Below are 21068 nucleotides of genomic sequence, written 5' to 3' on the forward strand. Positions count from 1 at the left end.
TGTTTCCTTTGGTAGATTGAAACAATCCCATGACAGGTACCTGATGAGAATTTCAGCTGTTTGTGGTTTGCATAAACTGCCTTCCTTCCTTCCTTCCTTCCTTCCTTCCTTCCTTCCTTCCTTCCGTGTGTTTCATATTCAGATCACAAAAAAGGCTTTAAAAACAAACTCCATCTTCTGCAAAACATTTTAGATGGTAGTGCTTTTTAAAAAAAAATCTATCTTATTTTCACGGCATACTCCTGGAGTGATAAAATTGCTAGATGGAGAGCATACATTTTCTTCCCTTAAAGATTGTTTCATAAATAATGAAACATAAATGCCTGAAGTTTCAAGGCTCCAAATTGCCGGGGGAGGAATCAGAATTCAAGGAAATAAGATAAGACCAAAAGATGCTATCACTTATTCATCCTTAGCATGGTGAAAGGGAATCCCCTAATTATTGCTCCCACCTCTTACATTTGTGAAAGACAAATTAAGATGGATAGTGGTGGGTTGTCAAGTTCTTTCAAGTCAAATTGACACGGTATGACTGCAAGTCTCATAAGTTGCCACCTTGGTTAAACCAGATTTAAAAATAAAATAAAAATAGATCTCTGATCACAGTGTATTTTTAATATTTCCTTGCAGCTGATATAAATGAACAGAAAAAAGAGCTGTCCTTACAATCAACTCAATTCAAAGGTGAGCATGTAACAGGTATGTTTGTTTCTCTCCCCTGCCTTTTCCTTTCACTACCTTTTCGGGCTCCAGCCCTGTACTTTATGCAGCCCTGACTGTACTTTATGTTAGCAGATTTTTTGTGTGGTGTATTTGGACAGGATTATACTGTTTTATTCTTAAATATTTAATGTGGGTTTTTTGTATATATTTTTCTGCTTCTATGTGTGGAAAGAGACCTTGAAAGATGTGTCAGCTCTAAAAGAAAAAGCGATTCTGGCTGTGAAGCACTCAGAGGCTGTTTGGTTGATTAATCTTCTGCTTTTTAACAAATTAGGCAACAAATTTAACAAAGTTAGTTCATTTGCATGTTACTAGAACTTCAATACAGATAATTTTTGAGAAATGCCTTATAATTCAATATAGGTAAAGGTAAAGGGACCCCTGACCATTAGGTCCAGTCATGGCCGACTCTGGGGTTGCAGCGCTCATCTCGCTTTATTGGCCGAGGGAGCCGGCGTACAGCTTCCGGGTCATGTGGCCAGCATGACTAAGCCGCTTCTGGCGAACCAGAGCAGCACATGGAAACGCCGTTTAGCTTCCTGCCAAAGCGGTACCTATTTATCTACTTGCACTTTGACATGCTTTCGAACTGCTAGGTTGGCAGGAGCTGGGACTGAGCAACGGGAGCTCACCCCGTCACGGGGATTCGAACCACCGACCTTCTGATCGGCAAGTCCTAGGCTCTGTGGTTTAACCCACAGCGCCACCTGCATCCCTATAATTCAATATAGGCTGTAGTTAATTACCTGCCCTTCACCACAGGGTCCCGGGGCAGGTCACAAAAATGTAAAATGCAACATTAGAAGCATTTAAAAACAAATTACAATCACAACTGCAGTGGATCCTAAAAATATGTATCTCAAAAGTCAAAGGAAAGAGGCGTGTCTTCAGACGAAAGCTGTAAAATGACGATGCCAGATGCACCTCTGTGGAGGGAAATCCACAACTTAGGGCTGCCACAGAGAATGTGCTCTCCTGGGCCACCCACACCCTGAGCTTCTGTGGGTGGTGAAACTATCAAGAGGTTCCCCTCTGCTGAACTTGAGAGGGTCTGCAGGGAAGGAGGCAGTTCTTCAGATATACAGTGGTACCTCGGGTTAAGTACTTAATTTATTCCAGAGGTCCGTTCTTAACCTGAAACTGTTCTTAACCTGAAGCACCACTTTAGCTAATGGGGCCTCCTGCTGCCGCTGCACCACCAGAGCACGATTTCTGTTCTCATCCTGAAGCAAAGTTCTTAACCCGAGGTACTATTTCTGGGTTAGTGGAGTCTGTAACCTGAAGCGTATGTAACCCGAGGTACCACTGTATAGCAATACTGTTTGCATAAGGAAGAGTCATCTTAAATAGTTTCTTTTTAAATTCCCTGTAATTTATTATGCCAAATTAAAAATAGCTTCACATTTACCCTTAATTCGTATGCTATCAATTAAGATTCCCCCTCAATGATTCAAACTGGGCTCCATAGATTAATCAACCAAATGTTAGCTGATTAATCAACTGATTTAATCTTGCAGTACTAAAAAAGATCATTTCCCATGATACAAATTCCTCAGCTTGTTAGCCCCAAGTTGAACTGCTTGTTGGGGAGACCATGGCATTTACCAAGCAAGGTGAACATAGGTAGGAAAAGTCCAATAAAGACATCACTTGTAATACAGTCATAGGTCATGGCTATTGTGTGTGTTAATGGTGCCGTGTCTCCGATGTCCAGTAATGACTAATCAGAAGAAGGGCCTATGAAATCAAGAGATCCAGTAGCACAGCCCACAGAGGTCTAGAGTCTGCCACCACTGAGCTTGACCCCGCAACCAGGGACCTTGTGAACCTGATGCCATCAAACCAAGATTCCCAGTGACTGCAGCTCCCATGTCAGATCCCACTAAGGGGCTGCATCCTTGCTGCAAAGGGCCTCATGTGCCACTGAGTTAGCAGGCAGCAGGCCCAACGACAACAGAGAAGTGATAGAGTGGCAGCATGATGCCAGGGGCCTGTCCCTTTAAGAATCTCCATTCTCCAGCAAGAGGGTGCATTACAGCCTGGGAGAGATAGTTCAGGGGCCAAGTAAGAGCTCAGTCAACCACCAGCTCTAGGCAGGGCACGTTGCCTCTTCTCTGGGATTTGTCCAGGGTTCTGAAAAGCCTTGTTTTCTCAGTCTAGGTCAGGCATAGGCAAACTCCGGCCCTCCAGATGTTTGGGACTACAATTCCCATCATCCCTGACCACTGGTCCTGTTAGCTAGGGATGATGGGAATTGTAGTCCCAGACACCTGGAGGGCCGGAGTTTGCCTATGCCTGGTCTAGGTCTTGGCCAGCTAATTTGTTACGCTTCCTCTACCAGTTAATCCCTTTCACTTGCTACCTGTTAGGGAAACTAAGGGGAAATGTGAGTGCCTGCAGGCCAAGTTGGAAATGAGCCCATTATGTGAAACAGTAGGATGGGTTTACTGCTCGCATAGTGTGCAAGTTAAGGCCTGGTTCCTTAACATGCCATTTCCAAACCTTTGCGTCCATGTGTCAATCTGTCGATCTTCACTTAGATCAGGATGGGAATCCTCAGGCTTGGGGTCTGAATGTGGCCCTTCAGGCTGCACTACGTGGCCCTCAGTACATGCCCCAGACATGCCTCCTCTCACCAGGATGCTTCTCTCACCAGCCCTGCTCTGCACTCTTCTCACGTGCTCTTGCCTGGCTGGAATGTGTCCTGATAAAGGCCTCTTGCTTGTCTGGATGGAGAATGTGTTTGTGGTGTTTTGCAAGCGGAAACCTCCAGCTTTTGTTTGGCTGCAAAAGATACGCCACATCTGTTGCTCTACCACTCTTGACTTTGAGCACAGGCCACCACTAGCATGTGATCCCTGGAAGCTCCCCCACAAAGTAATATGGGTCTTGGGCTGAAAAACATTCCCCACCCCATCTTAAACCAAAGGTTTTTTTTCTTTTTTAAAAAACAGCCTAGAATAGCTGTCATCGGCTGATGCATCATTACTATTTGACATGACTGCACACAGTCATTTGACGTGTCGTTGCTATTTTGCATGACGATAACGCAGACTTCTATTCCACAAACAGCTCGATCCTTCAAGTAAAAACTGATAGCATGTGTGACAGGGATGTCATCTGAAATATTTACTGAGCTCCAAAAGTAAGCAGGTAAAATATGTAAACAAGCAGTGACTAGTTGCTTCACTGGAAATGGTACAAGTTGCCCACGATCACTGATTAATCTGCCTCTCTCTCTGTCATGGTTTGTCTGACATTGTCACAGATAACCAAGGTCACGTATCAGTCTGGTAAGGACCAACTTTCTGCTCTTCAGCATCTCTGTTGGGTTCTTTGCTTGTTTGCCTTTTCTTGTAGCCTAAAGGAGACATCATAAAATCGTACTAGCACCTTTCCTAGTAGAGCTCTTAAGGGAAATTGATTTGATTGGGTGAAAGGGCATGCGGGGGGAGAAGGGTTAATTCCCTTCCCCTACTATGATCCATTGCTTGGAAGTAAAGAAAAAAAGCATTGGGAGACCCAGTCAAAGATGTTCTGTGTCACGTATAGTTTGACTCAAATATTTTTCTTCTTTATTTTTATTTAATTAAAATATATATAAACTGCATTCAGAGAATTCCTGAAATTGAATATAAAATATAATATGGTTCATAAATCTGTGTTAAAACTTTTTTTAAAAAATGATTGAAAGGGACACAAACAATGCCATGGAATTTCTAGTATAATGCATCGTGAAGGATTGCAGAGTCAAGGCATGAACATTTTCTAACTTGGGAAACAAAAAAAATCCATAAAGATTTTTTATTTTTTTTAAATCATGCTCAGGTTTATTATAGGCCCTTTATGACACTCTTTGACGTCGCTGCAATTAGGATATCGTGCAATTCAATGAACCTTCTCCAGTGGTTTCTTTAGCACTGGAAATTGCCTTATAGCTAAACACACAGCAGGCATCTGTGCTTTGCTTGAACTTCCATCACAGGCATTGATTGCCTCTTGGTTTCTTTCAAGGAAAATTGGATGGACTGATTTATAAAATTTTGTGGTAGCAGATACCTCACACCTGGCTATGCTCAGCTCGGGTAGGTCTTTGAATGCAGTTGACATTCTGGCAAGATATTTCAGCAGTTTGCAGCTCAGAACTACGGAATATGATCACTGTAATTCAACCACCATGGGAATAAGCCCATTTAATTCAATGAGAGTTATTTCCCAAGTACACATTAATGGTTTGGACTACTGGTTGAAGAACTGTAGGACTCACGGGAATCTACCATACATGGAGTCCATTAGTCCATCTTCCTCAGTATTATCTCCAATGACTGGCAGAGGCTCTCCAGGGTTTCAGATATTGGACATTTCCAGTTCTACCTGGGGATTTCAGAGACTGAACACGGTACCTTTTCCATGTGCAACAGATGCACTGCCACTGAGCTACGACCTTTAAAACTGCTATGTGAGTTCATTCTACGTCCTTAAATTTATGTGTTTGGTTCCTAACCCCTCTGATAACACAATGCTCTCACCATACATTTGGCAGCTGTGGCAGATGACATGGTGGAGCAGGCCTGTCCATCTGACCTAGTTGGCCATGCCACTGCTGTTTATTACTAAAAGGAGCAAGGCAACAATGAGATTGGAATAAGGGGTTGGAAGAGATGATCTCCAAGGTCCCTTCCAACTCAATGATTCTATCAGTTCTGACGGTCAGAACAGAGATAATCACACTGTAACAAGTGTACCAATTATAATTTTTATTTATTATTATTATTATAAAAAATTGTTATGAAGCAAATGCATGGGCGTACTGTAAAAATTTTCCTAGGGTAATCTTAGTGAAATACCCATTTTGTGCATAATGCTTATAGAAAAAATATTCTGCCCATGCAATCCTAAGCATTCTTACTCAGAAATAAGTCCTGTTGAGTTCAGTGGTGCTAAGTAGTAGTAGTAGTAGTAGTAGAAGAAGAAGAAGAAGAAGAGGAGGAGGAGGAGGAGGAGGAGGAGTTTGGATTTGATATCCCGCTTTATCGCTACCCTAAGGAGTCTCAAAGCGGCTAACCATCTCCTGTTCCCTTCCTCCCCCACAACAAACACTCTGTGAGGTTTCTCACAGAAATTCCTCAGTAGGTAGGAGTTTTGCAGCTTAGATGAAGACTGAGCAGAAGAACAGGACGTTTGGTTTTGTAAAGGTTCCTTAAGACAATAATCACTTGAACAAACACAAAGAATGCAACAAATTATAAAGCGCTTCATTCTTTTGTCTAGGATAGTATATTACAGTGTGGCAAGAGTGTGTTCTTCTGTAAACCAAAAGGATTGTGCTGCCCTCTTGTGTTCCTTTGCTTAAATACTGTAGCTTTTTTAAAAGGTTGAATATTGCAACTCGGTTTGTATAAAGATGGCGAAACCTTGATCACAGTGCAAAAAAGGAAATAAAGAAGTACAAGTGGTTTTGATTAAGCCAGATAAGGTATGTCCCACACCCGAGCCTCTTTCAATGCTATTAAATACCGGCCATGTCACCAGGCACTAAATCCTAATGGTAGAGCTCCTGGCAATAAGCTTGCCAGCTTTATTTCCTGGCACTACTAAACAACAGAGTTCAGCAAGGAAGCTTTCCCCACCACTAATCTTCATATCAGAAAAAGCTTCACCTGTTAATTTTCTCCATGTGAGGAGATGTGTTCAAAATGGCACAAGAACCCACAAAGAAGGTGACAACCCAAGTTCTGAAGAGTAGACAAAATTATAGGCTCTGCCCTTCCATTCTGCCCCTGACATTGGCACAGGGTGGTGAGGGGCAAAGGAGAACAGAGTTCCTGCACTTCGAATAGTTGGGGCAGAATTTCAGCAGAACATCAGCGTGGATGGCTTTAAAAGAAGATTAGACTAATTCATATAGAATAAGACTATCAACTGCTACTAGCCACAGTGGCTATGCTTCTGAATGCCAGTTGTTGGGAACCTCAGGCGGGCAGAGTGCACTTATGTCCTGCTTACGGGCATCCCACAAGCATCTGGTTGGCCATTTAAGGATGCTGTGGTCCTGTTATAATGTGTGGGTAGTATGCTTGCCAGCAGGACACTTAGAAAGCCAGGCAATAGTTATCTGTCTCAGGTTGATAGTGGCTCACAAGCCAAAGCAGGATGGGGCAATGATGTCCATCTAGCCTTGCAATACAGAGGTTGCTGCTGGTAACTGAGAAGGGGAGGTAGCAGGGATGTCTGCAACCAGTGGAGCCGATCTGATGTTCCCAGCACTGCACATGCACCATGCCAGCCTCTCCGCTGTCTCACCCCTCTCCTCAATTTCAGAAGCTAGGTGAGCAATGTCACCCCACTCTGCCCTTCCTGGCACAATTGTCTAAGGCGTATCAACAACTTTTGCACTTTACTCGGTCCCTACAATCCACCAGAAACTTCTGGGCATGGTTTCTGTTTATTCAGGCATTCAAGATAATAAGAATCTTTTATTTAGCATTGGCAGTTCTGTTAACATCTCATCTGTGTTTGAAGCAAACTTGCATCTGAGCTCACATTCTGAACGATAGTAAAATAGCTGGATCTAGCTGGCTGGAAATGCCGACCTATGCAGGTGAAAATAATGAACGTGAATGTCAAGGAGGCTGGTTTCTTACCAACTTCCTCAGGTAATACAGATGCGTGTCTCATGCTCAAGTAAGCAACAACCAATATAAATATCTGTGTGTAAAATTGATCCCATCTTATTTTTTTGTTAAGCACTGTGCTGTAGCATCTGTTGTTTTTTTGTGGGCACCCAGTGAAATAGTTTTACATGCTTCTCTCTTAAGTCATTTAGATTCCAGTTGGTGATGCGAGATATTATTGTAAGACGAAGGTCACTAGAAAATCTCTAGCTAGGAGTGTTCTTTAGCAAATTCAGAAAGGGCACGCAGTGATGCCTGATAAATACAGGCAAATGGTTGCCAAGCAACCACCAGTGTATGCACTATTCAGAAACAGGATGAAGGGCCTACGTGAGAAGGCACCTCCATTATGATGTCAGACATCAGGCCGAAACCTTGTTGCCACACCCCTTGTCCCCCAATTTCTGCCAATTTCAGGATCGGCGCTGATGGCTGGGCCTTTTTCAATCCTGGCAAGAGCTTCTGCCCAGATACTAGGACTGCTAACTATTCAGCTGGACTCTGCAGTTGCAACATGTATCAAGACGGCATTAGCAGCTGATAACGTTTGTCTCTCTGCCATGATATACACACAATGATTAGGTACATGACAACCAATGAATTGCCTGCACACTGGTGTACACATGGTGCAGGAGCAACAATCTGCAGCCTGATCTGTCATCAGCTCCTGAAGCCCTTATCATTGTTGCCTTGTCACCTGGTGGGACAAGAAAGAGACCATTTTTGCCTATAGCTCCTAAATTATTTCTCCCCCCCCCCCCAAGGAAGGGCTCACCTGATTCCTCCCTTGCCTCTTTCAAATGGGCTCTTCAGAACTTTTTTAGATTCATTCTAGGCTGGTCAATTAGGGGAGATGGGGCAGTGCCCCTCCAACCTCGGTCTGCCCTTAGTTAGCTCCTCACATGATTGCCTTCTTCGTTATAAGCAGGCCAGGGGTTGGCACTGCCCGCCAACTTCCTGCTCCGTAGTCTCACTGTTGGCCTTTGCAGAACTCAACAACTAGGAGGATTGTGACAAAGCCAGAATGAAGTGATTCTGCCTGTCTGGTTCTGGCACCACCGACCATTGGTCTCCTTGCATTCCACCCTACCACTCCTAATGGGCAGCGGCTACAACATGAGACATTGGTGATAGAGGTCTGTCAATATAATTTTTGTTATAGAGATGTAAGAGTTGAGTGTTATCAGTATAGTTATAGAATACAAACCTTCTTTTTGCATTTTTTTTTCTTGTGTACCACTTAGAGACTATTGTGGTTACATAGTATATAAATTGCTTAGATTAAATGCAATGAATGAATGGCAGCATTGCACCCCAAATCCCTGGATGTCAGGACTGGAGTCAGGAATAGGTTGGCAATTAAACAATAAATCACCCAAGGCCAATGAAGTTAACTCTTTATTCTTGTTTCCTTTATTCAAAGGAAGCAAACAGCTCAGGCCTAGTGGCTTCAGCAACTCTTTCTAGGAGGCCTTGCCCCAATAAAGCAGTTGCGAAGACTGAAGGCCTTCGTGCTAGAACTCCTGCTCTCCAGGGTGTTTCCCACGCATTCTCAGGCTGTGTCTGCACACAACCAACCTCGGCTCTGCCTATTTCATTTCTCTACATGTTCTAGGAGACCAGGGGGGAGGGGAGCTGGTCACAGCAGGAGGGGTAGACTCCCTGGATTGTTCAGCAGCTTGCCCCACTGCTCTTCTGACCCCACTCCTCTCTAGCCCCTGCTTGTGCCTCGGAGCTGAACTGTGCTCTGCCGCAGACTCTTCCTGTTCACTAAACCCTGTCGCCTCTTCTGCTTCTGACACCTCCTCCTCCCAGTCTCCTCCCTCTGACCACGCATCATTGTCCCACCACCAATTGCCTGGCTCTAAGCCTTCTTCCCTGGAGGTTCCCTGGGGAATTTGCCGGCTGGTGCCTCCCACCACTCCTGTGGATCCAGCCAGTCCATGACACTGGATGATAACTCACAATGGTTCCATATAGATGTGAAATGCATGGAGAACATGATGGGTGACTGTGGGACAGTTTCCCCAAAGCCTGGACTTGGTCCTGGTAGTTTGTTTGTTTGTTTGTTTATTATTAAATTTGTATACCGCCCTATACCTGCAGGTCTCAGGGTGGTTACAGCATAAAAACACAATATAAAAACACAAAATTATATGATAAAAACAAAAACAACCCAATAAAAGGCTACCAGGAGCGACTCCCTTCCCCTCCACACCCCAAACACACACAGTCTTTGCCATCTTCTGGATCCTGTTTCATCCAGCTTGCTAACCTGGATCTGGGTCTTCCAGCTTCTCCTTAAGATGGGAGAATGCAGGGCGCAGGGACTCGGGGCATTTCAAGAACACTTTGTACATGATTAACACTGCCCTTTTCCTGATGTAAGACCTCGGTGAGACATCGGGGTCATGATGTCATTGGCCAAGTCTCTGGCCAGCTTGGGTGTCACAAAGCAGGACAAGCCAGTCAGTGCAATGGTGGTGTCATACTGGTTGGGGCTAACTCTGGTCCTTTTGGATCTGGTTCGTTGTCAGCACAATGACGTTGGTCCCTTTGTGAAAGCACTGTGAGGCTGCCAGGTACCCGATCCTTTTGAAGGTGAACTTTGAGGCGCTCATGACTTTGATGATGTTGAAGGCCGCCCGGTTGATGCTGTAGCCCAGCATTTGCAAGTAGGTAGGCTTGCAGATGGCATTAGTTGTCATGGCAATGTTATCCTGCTTCAGATCCTGCTTGATCTCATCGATTCACTGAGAGATGTACCTTGCCTCGTCCTCCTTGTGGTTGCGGATGCCGTGCACCAGGTCCTGGAGGTTCTTGTTGAACATGCGGCCCATACTACCTTTCACCATCTTCAACACCATGGTGGTGGTGGAGGCTGGGAGGAAGAGGCGGCGGCGGTGAGGGGGGAGCGGAGAGCAGCCGGGAGGGCGGTGCTCTTCTTGGAGGAGAGCAGAGGAGAGGCAGGCCCAGGTGGCGGTGAAGATGCCTCACATGCCTCCTTCCCACCCCTCATGCTCAGTATCTGCTCAGTAGGATACACTGTAAGACTGCGGCTCCAGCTTCAAACCCACAGAGCCGACCCAAGAAGATACTGTACTATGCACAACTGAAAGCTGCTGAGAGAAGTACTCTAGGCAGCCAGTGTGGTGTAGTGGTTAGAATGTCAGTCTAGGGCCTGGGAGATCACGGTTCAAATCCCCATTCAGTCATGAAGCTCACTGGGTGACCTTGGGCCAGTCACAGCCTCTTAATCAGGGGTCAGCAAACTTTTTCAGCAGGGGGCCAGTCCACTGTCCCTCAGACCTTGTCGGGGACTGGACTATATTTTGAAGAAGAAGAAGAAAGAATGAATTCCTATGCCCCACAAATAACCCAGAGATGCATTTTAAATAAAAGCACACATTCTACTCATGTAAAAACACACTGATTCCTAGACCGTCTGTGGGCCAAATTTAGAAGGCGATTGGGCCAGATCCGGCTCCCGGACCTTAGTTTGCCTACCCATGGATTAAGGACTCAGCTTCATTAGTCAAGAAACTGCATTTTGAATGTGTTATAAAAATGCAACACCAGATGGCGCCAGAGAGCAAACAGAAATTTCCAAGCAATTTTCCATAGCGATTTCCCCCCTTTTCTTATAACGATTTAATTTCTGACTTATTTATAGCATTTCCCCCCTGCCCCCTGTGTGTGGAGAATTAACAGCGTTGCATACCTCCTCTCCCAATACAAGTCATTAACCAGGGCAACCAGAACCTTTTCAGTGCCTAAACCAGGTCAGAAGTGAGATTCAAATGGGTCTAGACAATCAGTTTCTTTTACGTATGCCTGGTGCTGGCCAGCTAATATAATCGGACCAAGCACCTTTGCAACTAGGCAAAATCTGTCACACACTTCTGGATTCGGAAAGGGCTTCTTGCCTTCCACTGTTCATTCCCCTCATGGGAGAAGCATGTGTTTCCCCTTCCTCAAGCATGCCTTCAGAACTGACTCGCTGTTTTCACTTCCTCCTTGTAATGTGCAAATCGACCTCCTATTATCATATTTGTTAGGTATGATTAATAGTTATTTTGCTTCATTTGGATACTAAACGCTTTAAGAGAAGCGAGTGCATCACCATCCCTATTTATGTAACACCTACTTCAGTCTTGCCTGGGGCCTTGAGAATCTGTGGCAATAAATAGCTCATCCTATTATTGTCAAGCTTCCTGTCTTGCTAGTACAATCTTACATTCGATTTAACAGAAGCCATGGCTGATCCTGCATCTGACTTTCTGAGAAGGCTTTTCTCACTTCACACAGCTATACAGTACCACACCTACCTGGTGAGGGTATAGAATATACTTCTATTATACAAACATCACACAATATTATCTGGTAAAATAAAGAATCATATTCCTGTATTTTTAAAGTTCTCAGTCTAGTACAAGGTTTCTCAAACTTGGGTCTCCAGCTGTTTTTGGACTACAACTCCCATCATTCCTAGCTAGCAGAACCAGTGGTCGAGGATGATGGGAATTGTAGTCCAACAACAGCTGGAGACCCACATTTGGGAAATCCTGGTGCCCTCCAAATGTTTTGGATTAAAACTCTCATCAGCCTCAGTTTTTATTTTGCCCTTGGGCCTTCTAAATTCGGTTTCAGCTTTTAACCCTGCTTTGCTGATTTTTATTCTCTGCTCTCTGTTTCCTTGGTCTGTTCCTCCAGATCTTTCCTGATGTTGTTTTAATGCTGCATTTTATCTCATTGTCATGTATTATAGAATTGTTATTCTGTTATGTTAGCCCCACAAAGGATTCTGAGTTGTCATGGGGTGGTCTATAAACGTGCCTATCCATTAACCACTATCTTTTTATTTTCTCCAATTCTTTCTGCATCATATTGAAGACCCCTCTCTGACTTAAGCAGCAGATCAGATCAGCTCTGTTCAAAGCATAACTTTTGTGGATGGTAAAAGCAGGCTCCTCCTAATCTATTTCTAGCATGTCATAGATTAGAACCTGATGCAAAAAGCTTCAGAAATAAAATCAGTTCTTATTTCTAGAATGTAGGTCAGCTTACAGCAAGATGCAAATGACCATCTTCAGAGTGCAATGCTTCCTGGTCCTTGGTCTGCAAAATCATCTCATTTTGGTCACAGGATGTGGAGCCCAAGAAAACATCTTCATGGGCTTTCCAGACTGGCTCTCATTCCTGACCAGAGCAGACTACTCCTATAATCACGTAGACGGAGCTGTGCTCAAAACTGACAAGCATGCCTCTTCCTTTTACTAAATTACTCCCTCTGCTCTTCAGATAACATAAGCACTTGATTTTATTTCTGCACTGTATCAAGCTGACACTGCAAGCTTTATATATATTTATATATATATATTCTATTTCACCTAAGGGAAAACTGTCAGTGCTCATTTTCGCTAAAAGGATGAAACTGCCGTATGCAACTCCATTCATTTTTGGAGCAGGCTGGTTTCCAGGGGCCAGACCAATTTCTTTGTGTGATACCAGGCTTGAAGACATTTGGAGGCTTGCCTTGCTGCTTCCGCTTCTCTGGAAAGAGAATAAGCAAACTTTCTTTGGAACAAGACAGGATGGCGGTATAGAAGTAGCCCACGAAACTCTCCTAGTTCTGGTCTCTGTTTCACATAACTATCATAGTGAACTCTGAAAGTACACTGAAATATTTTTTGTAAATGTCAAGGGCACTTCCTGGCCGACTCTGGGGTTGCGGCGCTCATCTCACTTTATTGGCCGAGGGAGCTGGTGTACAGCTTCCGGGTCATAATAATAATAATAATAATAGTAATAATTTTTTATTTATACCCCACCCTCCCCAGCCAAGGCTGGGCTCAGAGCGGCTTACAAGCAATAATAAAAACAAGACGAATGATTACAACTTAAAAACAAAATTAAAATACAACATTAAAATATTACAACATTAAAATAAAATGTAGCCTCAACGCAGGAGGAGAAGGAAAGAAAAAAAGAAAGAGAGGGAGGGAATCAAATTGGCTCCAAGCCAAAGGCCAGGCGGAACAACTCTGTCTTACAGGCCCTGCAGAAAGAAATCAGATCCTGCAGGGCACTGGTCTCATGAGGCAGAGCGTTCCACCAGGCCGGAGCCAGAGTTGAAAAGGCCCTGGCTCTGGTTGAAGCCAATCTAACTTCCTGAGGGCCCGGGACCACTAGGGTGATTGCTATTTATGGACCTTGAGGCTCTCTGTGGGGCATACCGGGAGAGGCGGTCTCGTAGGTACGAGGGTCCTAGGCCGTGAAGGGCTTTAAAGGTCAAAAGCAGCACCTTAAATCTGACCCTGTACTCCACCGGGAGCCAGTGCAGCTTGAAAAGCACTGGGTGAATATGCTCCCATGGCAGAGACCCCGTGAGGAGCCTTGCTGCAGCATTCTCCACCCGCTGGAGTTTCTGGGACAGCTTCAAGGGCAGCCCTGCGTAGAGTGAATTACAGTAGTCAAGCCTGGAGATGACCATCGCATGGATCACTGTGGCCAGGTCGGGGCGGGAAAGGTAAGGGACCAACTGCTTGATGCGGCGAAGGTGGAAAAATGTCGCCTTGGCTGTTGCTGTAACTTGTGCCTCCATGGAAAGGGAGGTGTCAAGGATTACACCCAAACTCTTAACGGAAGGCAATGGCACTAATTGGGCCCCCGCAAGAGAAGGGAGTTGGTCCTTCATCCCTATGCCATCCCGACCCAGCCATAGGACCTCTGTCTTTGAAGGATTTAGTTTCAATCGGCTCCCATGAAACCATCTAGCCACAGCTTTCAAGCATCTGGTCAGTGTGTTCGGGGCCGAGTCAGTGTGGCCATCCATCAGCAGATAGAGCTGAGTGTCATCAGCATACTGGTGACAGCCCAGCCCAAAGCTCCGGATAATATGGGCAAGGGGGCGCATAAAAATGTTAAAAAGCATCGGGGAGAGAATTGTGCCCTGCAGCACTCCACACACCAAGGAATGGCGCGACAACATTTCCCTCCCTAGTGCCACCCTCTGTCCCCGACCAGAGATAAAAGAGCACAGCCAGTTACGGGCTATGCCCTGTATCCCCACGTCTGCGAGGCGGTGGTCCAGAAGATCATGATCGACCATGTCAAAGGCTGCTGACAAATCTAAAAGGATCAGCAGTCCTGACCCGCCTCGATCCAGTTGTCTACGGAGATCATCTGTTAGGGCAACCAGAGCTGTCTCGGTCCTAAAACCAGGACGGAAACCGGACTGAAATGGATCTAAAGCCGATGTTTCCTCCAGAAACCTACCAAGCTGTTCAGCAACCACTCTCTCAATTACCTTACCCAAATATGGAAGATTTGAAACTGGGCGGTAATTGGATAGGTCTAAGGGATCTAATGAAGTTTTCTTTTAAGAGTGGACACACTACTGCTTCCTTCAGTTCCCCTAGGAATGTCCCCGTGTCAAGGGACAAATTGATAATTTCAACCAGGGGGGTCCGCGCAACATCTGGACACTCCCTAATCAGCCAAGATGGGCACAGATCAAGGAGGCAGGTGGTGGGCCTAACAACTTGGAGGAATCTATCCACATCAGCAGGGAGTATCCGATCAAAATGGTCCAACACTGGACCTGAAGTCAGTCGAGGGGCCTCCAGTTCAGTAACTGTATCTAAATTGGCAGGGAGGTCACGGTGGAGCAACAGGACTTTCTCCGCAAAAAAGCTCGCGAATGCCTCACAGCTGTGGGTCGAATTTGTGCTTAAATTTGGTTGTCCTCCTAAGGATGTTATTGACCTAATTATTCTAAAAAGTTGTGCCAGACGAGAGCTAGCGGATGCAATGGAAGCTGCAAAGTAAGATTTCTTAGCAGCTTTCAAAGCCATCTCATAGGCTTTCATAAGCGTCCTATAAGATGTTCTTGAGGCTCCGTCACGAACTCCGTCCGTGGCCAGCATGACTAAGCCGCTTCTGGCAAACCAGAGCAGCGCACAGAAACGCCATTTACCTTCCCGCTGAAGCGGTACCTATTTATCTACTTGCACTTTGACATGCTTTCGAACTGCTAGGTTGGCAGGAGCAGGGACCGAGCAATGGGAGCTCACCCTGTTGTGGGGATTCGAACCACAGACCTTCTGATCGGCAAGGCCTAGGCTCTGTGGTTTAACCCACAGCTCCACCCTGGTACAGGTCCCCAAAGACTACTTTTCACCTCTCTGGAGTCAGACTCCAGGCCAGCTTCCCCCGGTCCAGATGAAGCTTTGATAGAGTAGGAAGAAAAACGTTGCCTTGTCCATCTGCTCCTTTCTCCAGCCCTTCCTGAATTGTGAGTCTCTAGTCTGAAAGTTGTTCTGGAAGCTGAGAATACACTGCCTGAAAGACAGGCGGTGTTGCCAATTCTGATTGCCAACAATGGTTGATTTAGAACAAGATAAATTCTTTTGTTTTCAAAATCAGTCTCCTGCTGGATTCTCTCCCACTTACGCACTTCCTCATCATTCTTGCATGTTATTTAAAGTGGTGCAGAAGAAAACAGAAAAGATGTCCTTGACTCACCTGCCTCTCCTTTGGAAAGATTTGGAAATGCCTTATTAGGCTTTAAACATCTCATGAATAAGTGAGTGGTGGTGGGGAATAAGATTTACAGACAATGAAAAAACTCAGATGTACCATAGAGATGACTATGATGCCCTTTTAGAATGGATGTGAGTTGCGGATAACAGTAGCCCTGGCTAGGAATCTTCTGACCCAGATTAATGCAAACTGAAACTCTTGCTACTTATGTGACAATGAATGCCAGATGGATAAGAATTCTGAATGTCAAAATCCACAGAAAAATCCTGTGACCAAAAGGTTTATTGGGATGTCATTGTTTGAGCAAAAAGCACTTGCCCCTTTAAACAAAATAGTGTTTGGATTTTCCATACAGTGGTGCTGTGACCATTCGCAAAACAACCAGCATCCTCCACTCATCCAAATTCATTGCATCAACTCAGCAGACTCTGATGGATGTATTTTAGGGAGAATGTCCAAAAAGTGAACTGTCCCTAATGGACTGTGAGGTTCCTGGTTTCATTTTTGCAACATCTCAGTCTTTGGTTCCTATTATATCTACAAGCTGGCTTGTGTACTGTTGAAGCCACAGATTGATTTCACCTTTTAAATTAACTTGACCTTTGCCTGTTCACAGAGGCAGAACATATGCCATCCTGTGCGATTATGAGTAATGTCCTGCAGTAGCAAATACATGTTTATAAAGTGCTGTGGTTGGCATTCTCTGATATGTATCTTCTCTTTTCGACCCTTGGGAGGCCTTTTGCAATGCACTCGCAGCAACATTTGGCTCTCTTTACCGTACAATTGCTAAGTGCCTGATGTTTCCTGGTCCCATAAGGTGGTACATATATCATGTAATCTCAGAGAGGGTATACTCAATAATATGGGGATGCTTTGACAAGTGCTTGGTCTCCCAGAAGAATTTTTGTGGTAGGGAAGGAAGGAGGAAGATGTACTTGCAGGTTACGTCAACCAACCACTTTAGTGAAAAATATTTACTGTACTTCACAAAATGAAGCTGTAAACATTTGCTATAAACGCTGAATTATGTGTATGGTGTGTGTGCCTGTACCTCTAAGAGAAATTGCTTTTTTAAAAAGGTTCACAATTTTTATTTAACTTATAAGTATCATTGGCACATCATAGTTTTATCGAAGATGATAATCAGTTGTAAATATCACAAGCTTAAACATAGCACACCAAACTGATAAATAAAAGGAAAAAGCATTGCTTTGCTAAAGGCAAATAAAAGTGCTGATTTGTAATAGAATCAGAGCTGGTTATATTGATTCATAATACTGTATAAACTGATGTTATGTTGGGCCACAACCATTATTTTGGGGGCTACTCAATAGCACTATACCATCTTGTCATAAAGCTATCGTAACTTTGTCTTTGTTCTCTGAATCTGAGGTAATGACATGGGTGGTGCTGTGGTCTAAACCACTGAGCCTCTTGGGCTTGCTGATCAGAAGGTCAGCGGTTCGAATCCCTGCGATGGGGTGAGCTCCCATTGCTCTGTCCCAGCTTCTGCCAACCTAGCAATTCGAAAGCACTCCAGTGCAAGTAGATAAATAGATACCACTGCAGTGGGAAGGTAAACAACATTTCTGTGCACTCTGGCTTCTGTCACAGAGTCCCGTTGCGCCAGAAGCGGTTTAGTCATGCAGGCCACATGAACTGGAAAGCTGTCTGTGGACAAACGCCCCTCGGCCTGAAAGCGAGATGAGCCCCCTACCCCATAGTCACCTTTGACTGGACTTAACCGTCCAGGGGTTGTTTACCTTTACCTTATTACCTAATGAATCAATTTAGGCATAGCATTTTCTCCAGCCATTCCTTAAAGGATGGTGTGTTTGCTGATCTCCATGTTCTGGGAAAAAGTAGTGCTCTTGCTGTAGCTAAAGCGTAGGAAGCTAATTCTTTATGTTATGACACCCTCAGAACTTCATTTAATAGGAAAACTTCCCACATAATTTAATAGGAAAAATTGGAGGGTGATTTCATACCTTAAGATCTTTTTCATTTGGTTTTTATATTTCCTTCTCCTAACTCGTTCCCCCCTCATATGGGAAAAAGCCCCCCCCCCTTTCTTTTTAACACTTCCAACCTGTGCTAATATATTTTTTATTGATTTCTTTTATATCTGGTCTGAGTAGATATACCATCTACTCATAGTCTAAAAAAAGCTTTCCCTTATGCCCATATTTAAGGAGAACTTATGTGACTTTCATCTCCAAGAGAAATTGAAAGTGCCCAATTGTTGCCCTCATTTAAATCTCTCCTTGCTTCCCTACTCAGTGATCTGTATTGTAAATGCAAGCCGCCTCCAGACTCTCGGCTGTATTCATAGTAAAAAAAAGGTAAATGAAATATACTCGGAGTCCTGTAGTGATTTCATGCTCTTTATTGCAGCTTGTAAAACAGTGATTGAATTGCCCCCCAAACCTTAGGCTTTTATATACATTATTTACACAATGAGTCCTGTCTGATTGGCTGAATCTGCTTCCCTCCTGGAACCTGATTGGTATTCTCCTGCAAGCCAATCAGTTGTTGCATTCTAGGATCCTACTTGCCTATTGTTCTAGGACCCAAGCTTAGTACATAACAGTAAAGGACCCCTGACAGTTAAGTCCAGTCATGAACGACTGGGGTTGTGGCGCTCATCTCGCTTTACTGGCCGAGGGAGCCTACGTTTGTTCGAAGACAGTTTTTCCGGGTCATGTGGCCAGCATGACTAATCCGCTTCTGGCTAAACCAGAGCAGAGCATGAGAACGCTGTTTACCTTCCCGCCGGAGCGGTACCTATTTATCTACTTGCACTTTGACTGCTAGGTTGGCAGGAGCAGGAACTGAGCAACTGGAGCTCACCCCGTTGCGGAGATTCGAACTGCCGATCTTCTGATCGGCAAGCGCTAGGCTCAGTGGTTTAAACCACAATAGCTTTAAGCAAATCATTCTGCCAGTGCAACATAATGATCTCCCCCTTCTCCATGCCCCCTAAATGTATTCTGGTGTTTTCCCCAACCCTCTAGAGCAGAAATGAGGATGAGCGGGGGGGGGGGGAGTGAAAACCTGTGCTTTGCTAGCCCTAATCCTTGCACTAGCACAACAATTTAGTTGAATACCCCTGTCACTATTTTGCAGGGGGGATTCAGGTGCATACCAGGAAATTTAGGTTTGCACAATTAAAGTGGAATAAAATGTCACCCTAGTTCACCAACCTCCCTTTAAAAAAGAAACAGAGTCTTTGTAGTTAGAAAAGTGACAGGGAAATGCACAGAAAAATGTGGGATGAACAAATGTTTAATGGGGAGACTTATAAATATCCAGCTGGATGAATGCTCATTGTTGTGTAACATCCCTGCAAACTAATCAGAAGAAAGACCAGATAGAATTTAACCTCTGCATAACCTTTGTGCAAATAAGAAATGATGGATGCTCAGTTAGATGTGGTCTGGAGACAGTCTTACCTAGGCTTATTCCAAACAAAAAAGCTAGCTTTCTTTTAGCAGTCCTTATAAGCCTTCCTGGTACCTGGCTTTGAGAACAGCCTTCATGGATGCTAGACTGCCTCCTGAACCCACAAGCAAGTGATTAAGCATCCTACAGTAGCAAGCAGGTTGAGAAAACAGCCACAAACTGTTTCCTTTCCTCCATTTTTACCCTAGACTAACAACATGGAAACTGATCTTTTTAAATGTACTGTACCCTTCCTAACTGTGCTAATGATTAATAAGCTTTACTGTAGACTTAGGTCTGCGGGAGCAGAATTAATAGAAAATTGCAAAAGATCAATTCTGTAGTCTGTACAGCATAGCAATTCTTCTTCAGATCCCTACATGAAAGCATTCAAACTCCCATGCACATTCAGGATAGGATCAGGGCCTCCCTGTCAAAGAGCAGACCTGTTTCTTTCAAGATGACCATTTGTTTTAAAAATAAAAGCAGTCATGGGTGGAAAATAGGATCTGGGCTGTGATGCAGATGGAAGGGAAGAGAATTAACCCCCTTTCCCCTTGTGTTATTTCCCCAGTCTAAAGATTTTCCCAAGCGGTTGTTTTCCCCAGGGAGGCGGGGTGGCTGAGACAGAAAGGTAACACCTGTATTACTTGCAAATGAGATAAGATTCCAAACAAGAATATCCTAGGGAATTTAGAATCAGTTATGGCTTCTTTTCTGTGGCAGCTATCAAGTGGATGGCACTTCACTCCAACAGCTGACGTCTTTCTAGATCTGGCTTTTGGCACAGATTCACTAATCCACGCCGACTGAAAACCACGAAGGACAAGAACTGAAGCAGACATGCAAATTGGTTCTTGGTGGGAAATAAAATCATTCTTAGATTAGCGAGCTGGTTGAACTTATCCTAAATGCTCCTTGGAGGTGGTTCCCAAGAATGCAATCAAAATAGGGGGGCAGGATGGAGTGCTAGATATTTGAAGGGGGAGGGGATTTCTAGCACATGCTGAAAAGGCAAACCACTTTTAAATTTATATTGCAAGTTCTGAATTGAAAAGTGGCTTGCCACTTCAACAGCGCGACTAGTTGCTGTGGAAACATTCAAGAAGCCCTTCTGCGTGGCTAATTCTCCTCCTCCTCCATGTATGCATATAGCTTCATTGCAGCAAGGTCACAGAGGTCAAACGCAGCAGCTGAGTTTGCATTCAGAAGCTTTTGAAGATTTTTTTTTTTGCTGCGGTGACTGTAAAGTAAGAAAATGTGGTGCTTTGCGAAGATCAAGTGAACTGGAACAGTGGTCATCCAACAATGAAGTTGAAGGGCCACAAGACTGGCTTGTACCCAACCAAGTTCCACATGTTCATGTTGAATCAATCCTTTGAGAGATAACTGAAGATTTTATACAGCTTAAAAACTACTTTCTGCCACTGCAGATGTTTAGGCTAAAATAATCAGACGTTTGCCCCCACAAGCGAAACTGGCACACAGCCAAGCATTTGCCAGTTCTGCTTGAGCTGCAAAAATTTTCACAGTGAGCTTCAGCGAGCAATTGTCACTGTTTTGCTGAGCCAACATCCATCATGCAATGTGATTAAATCTACAATCAGACCTTATGACAGAAGCAGAGCATTTGTATTATCAGAGAATCCATGTCTTGGTTTTTGAAAATAAGTGGCTCAACAT

The 21068-nt window shown here is 44.3% G+C and overlaps 1 protein-coding gene across 3 annotated transcripts in view; it reads left to right on the plus strand.

Moving 5' to 3' along the window:
• The first annotated feature begins 630 nt into the window (after nucleotides 1-630).
• Nucleotides 631-21068, plus strand: part of PTPRE (protein tyrosine phosphatase receptor type E) — a 148449-nt gene continuing 128011 nt past the window's right edge. For all 3 annotated transcript variants that reach the window (XM_081005235.1, XM_081005239.1, XM_081005240.1), the window contains exon 1: nucleotides 631-684. In XM_081005235.1, the coding sequence (XP_080861361.1) occupies nucleotides 640-684 (45 nt within the window). In that variant the 5' untranslated portion in view covers nucleotides 631-639. The remainder of the gene's footprint in view (nucleotides 685-21068) is intronic.

The sequence above is a fragment of the Podarcis pityusensis genome (assembly GCF_964106645.2).
Source record: "Podarcis pityusensis genome assembly, chromosome: 5".
Taxonomy (NCBI): domain Eukaryota; kingdom Metazoa; phylum Chordata; class Lepidosauria; order Squamata; family Lacertidae; genus Podarcis; species Podarcis pityusensis.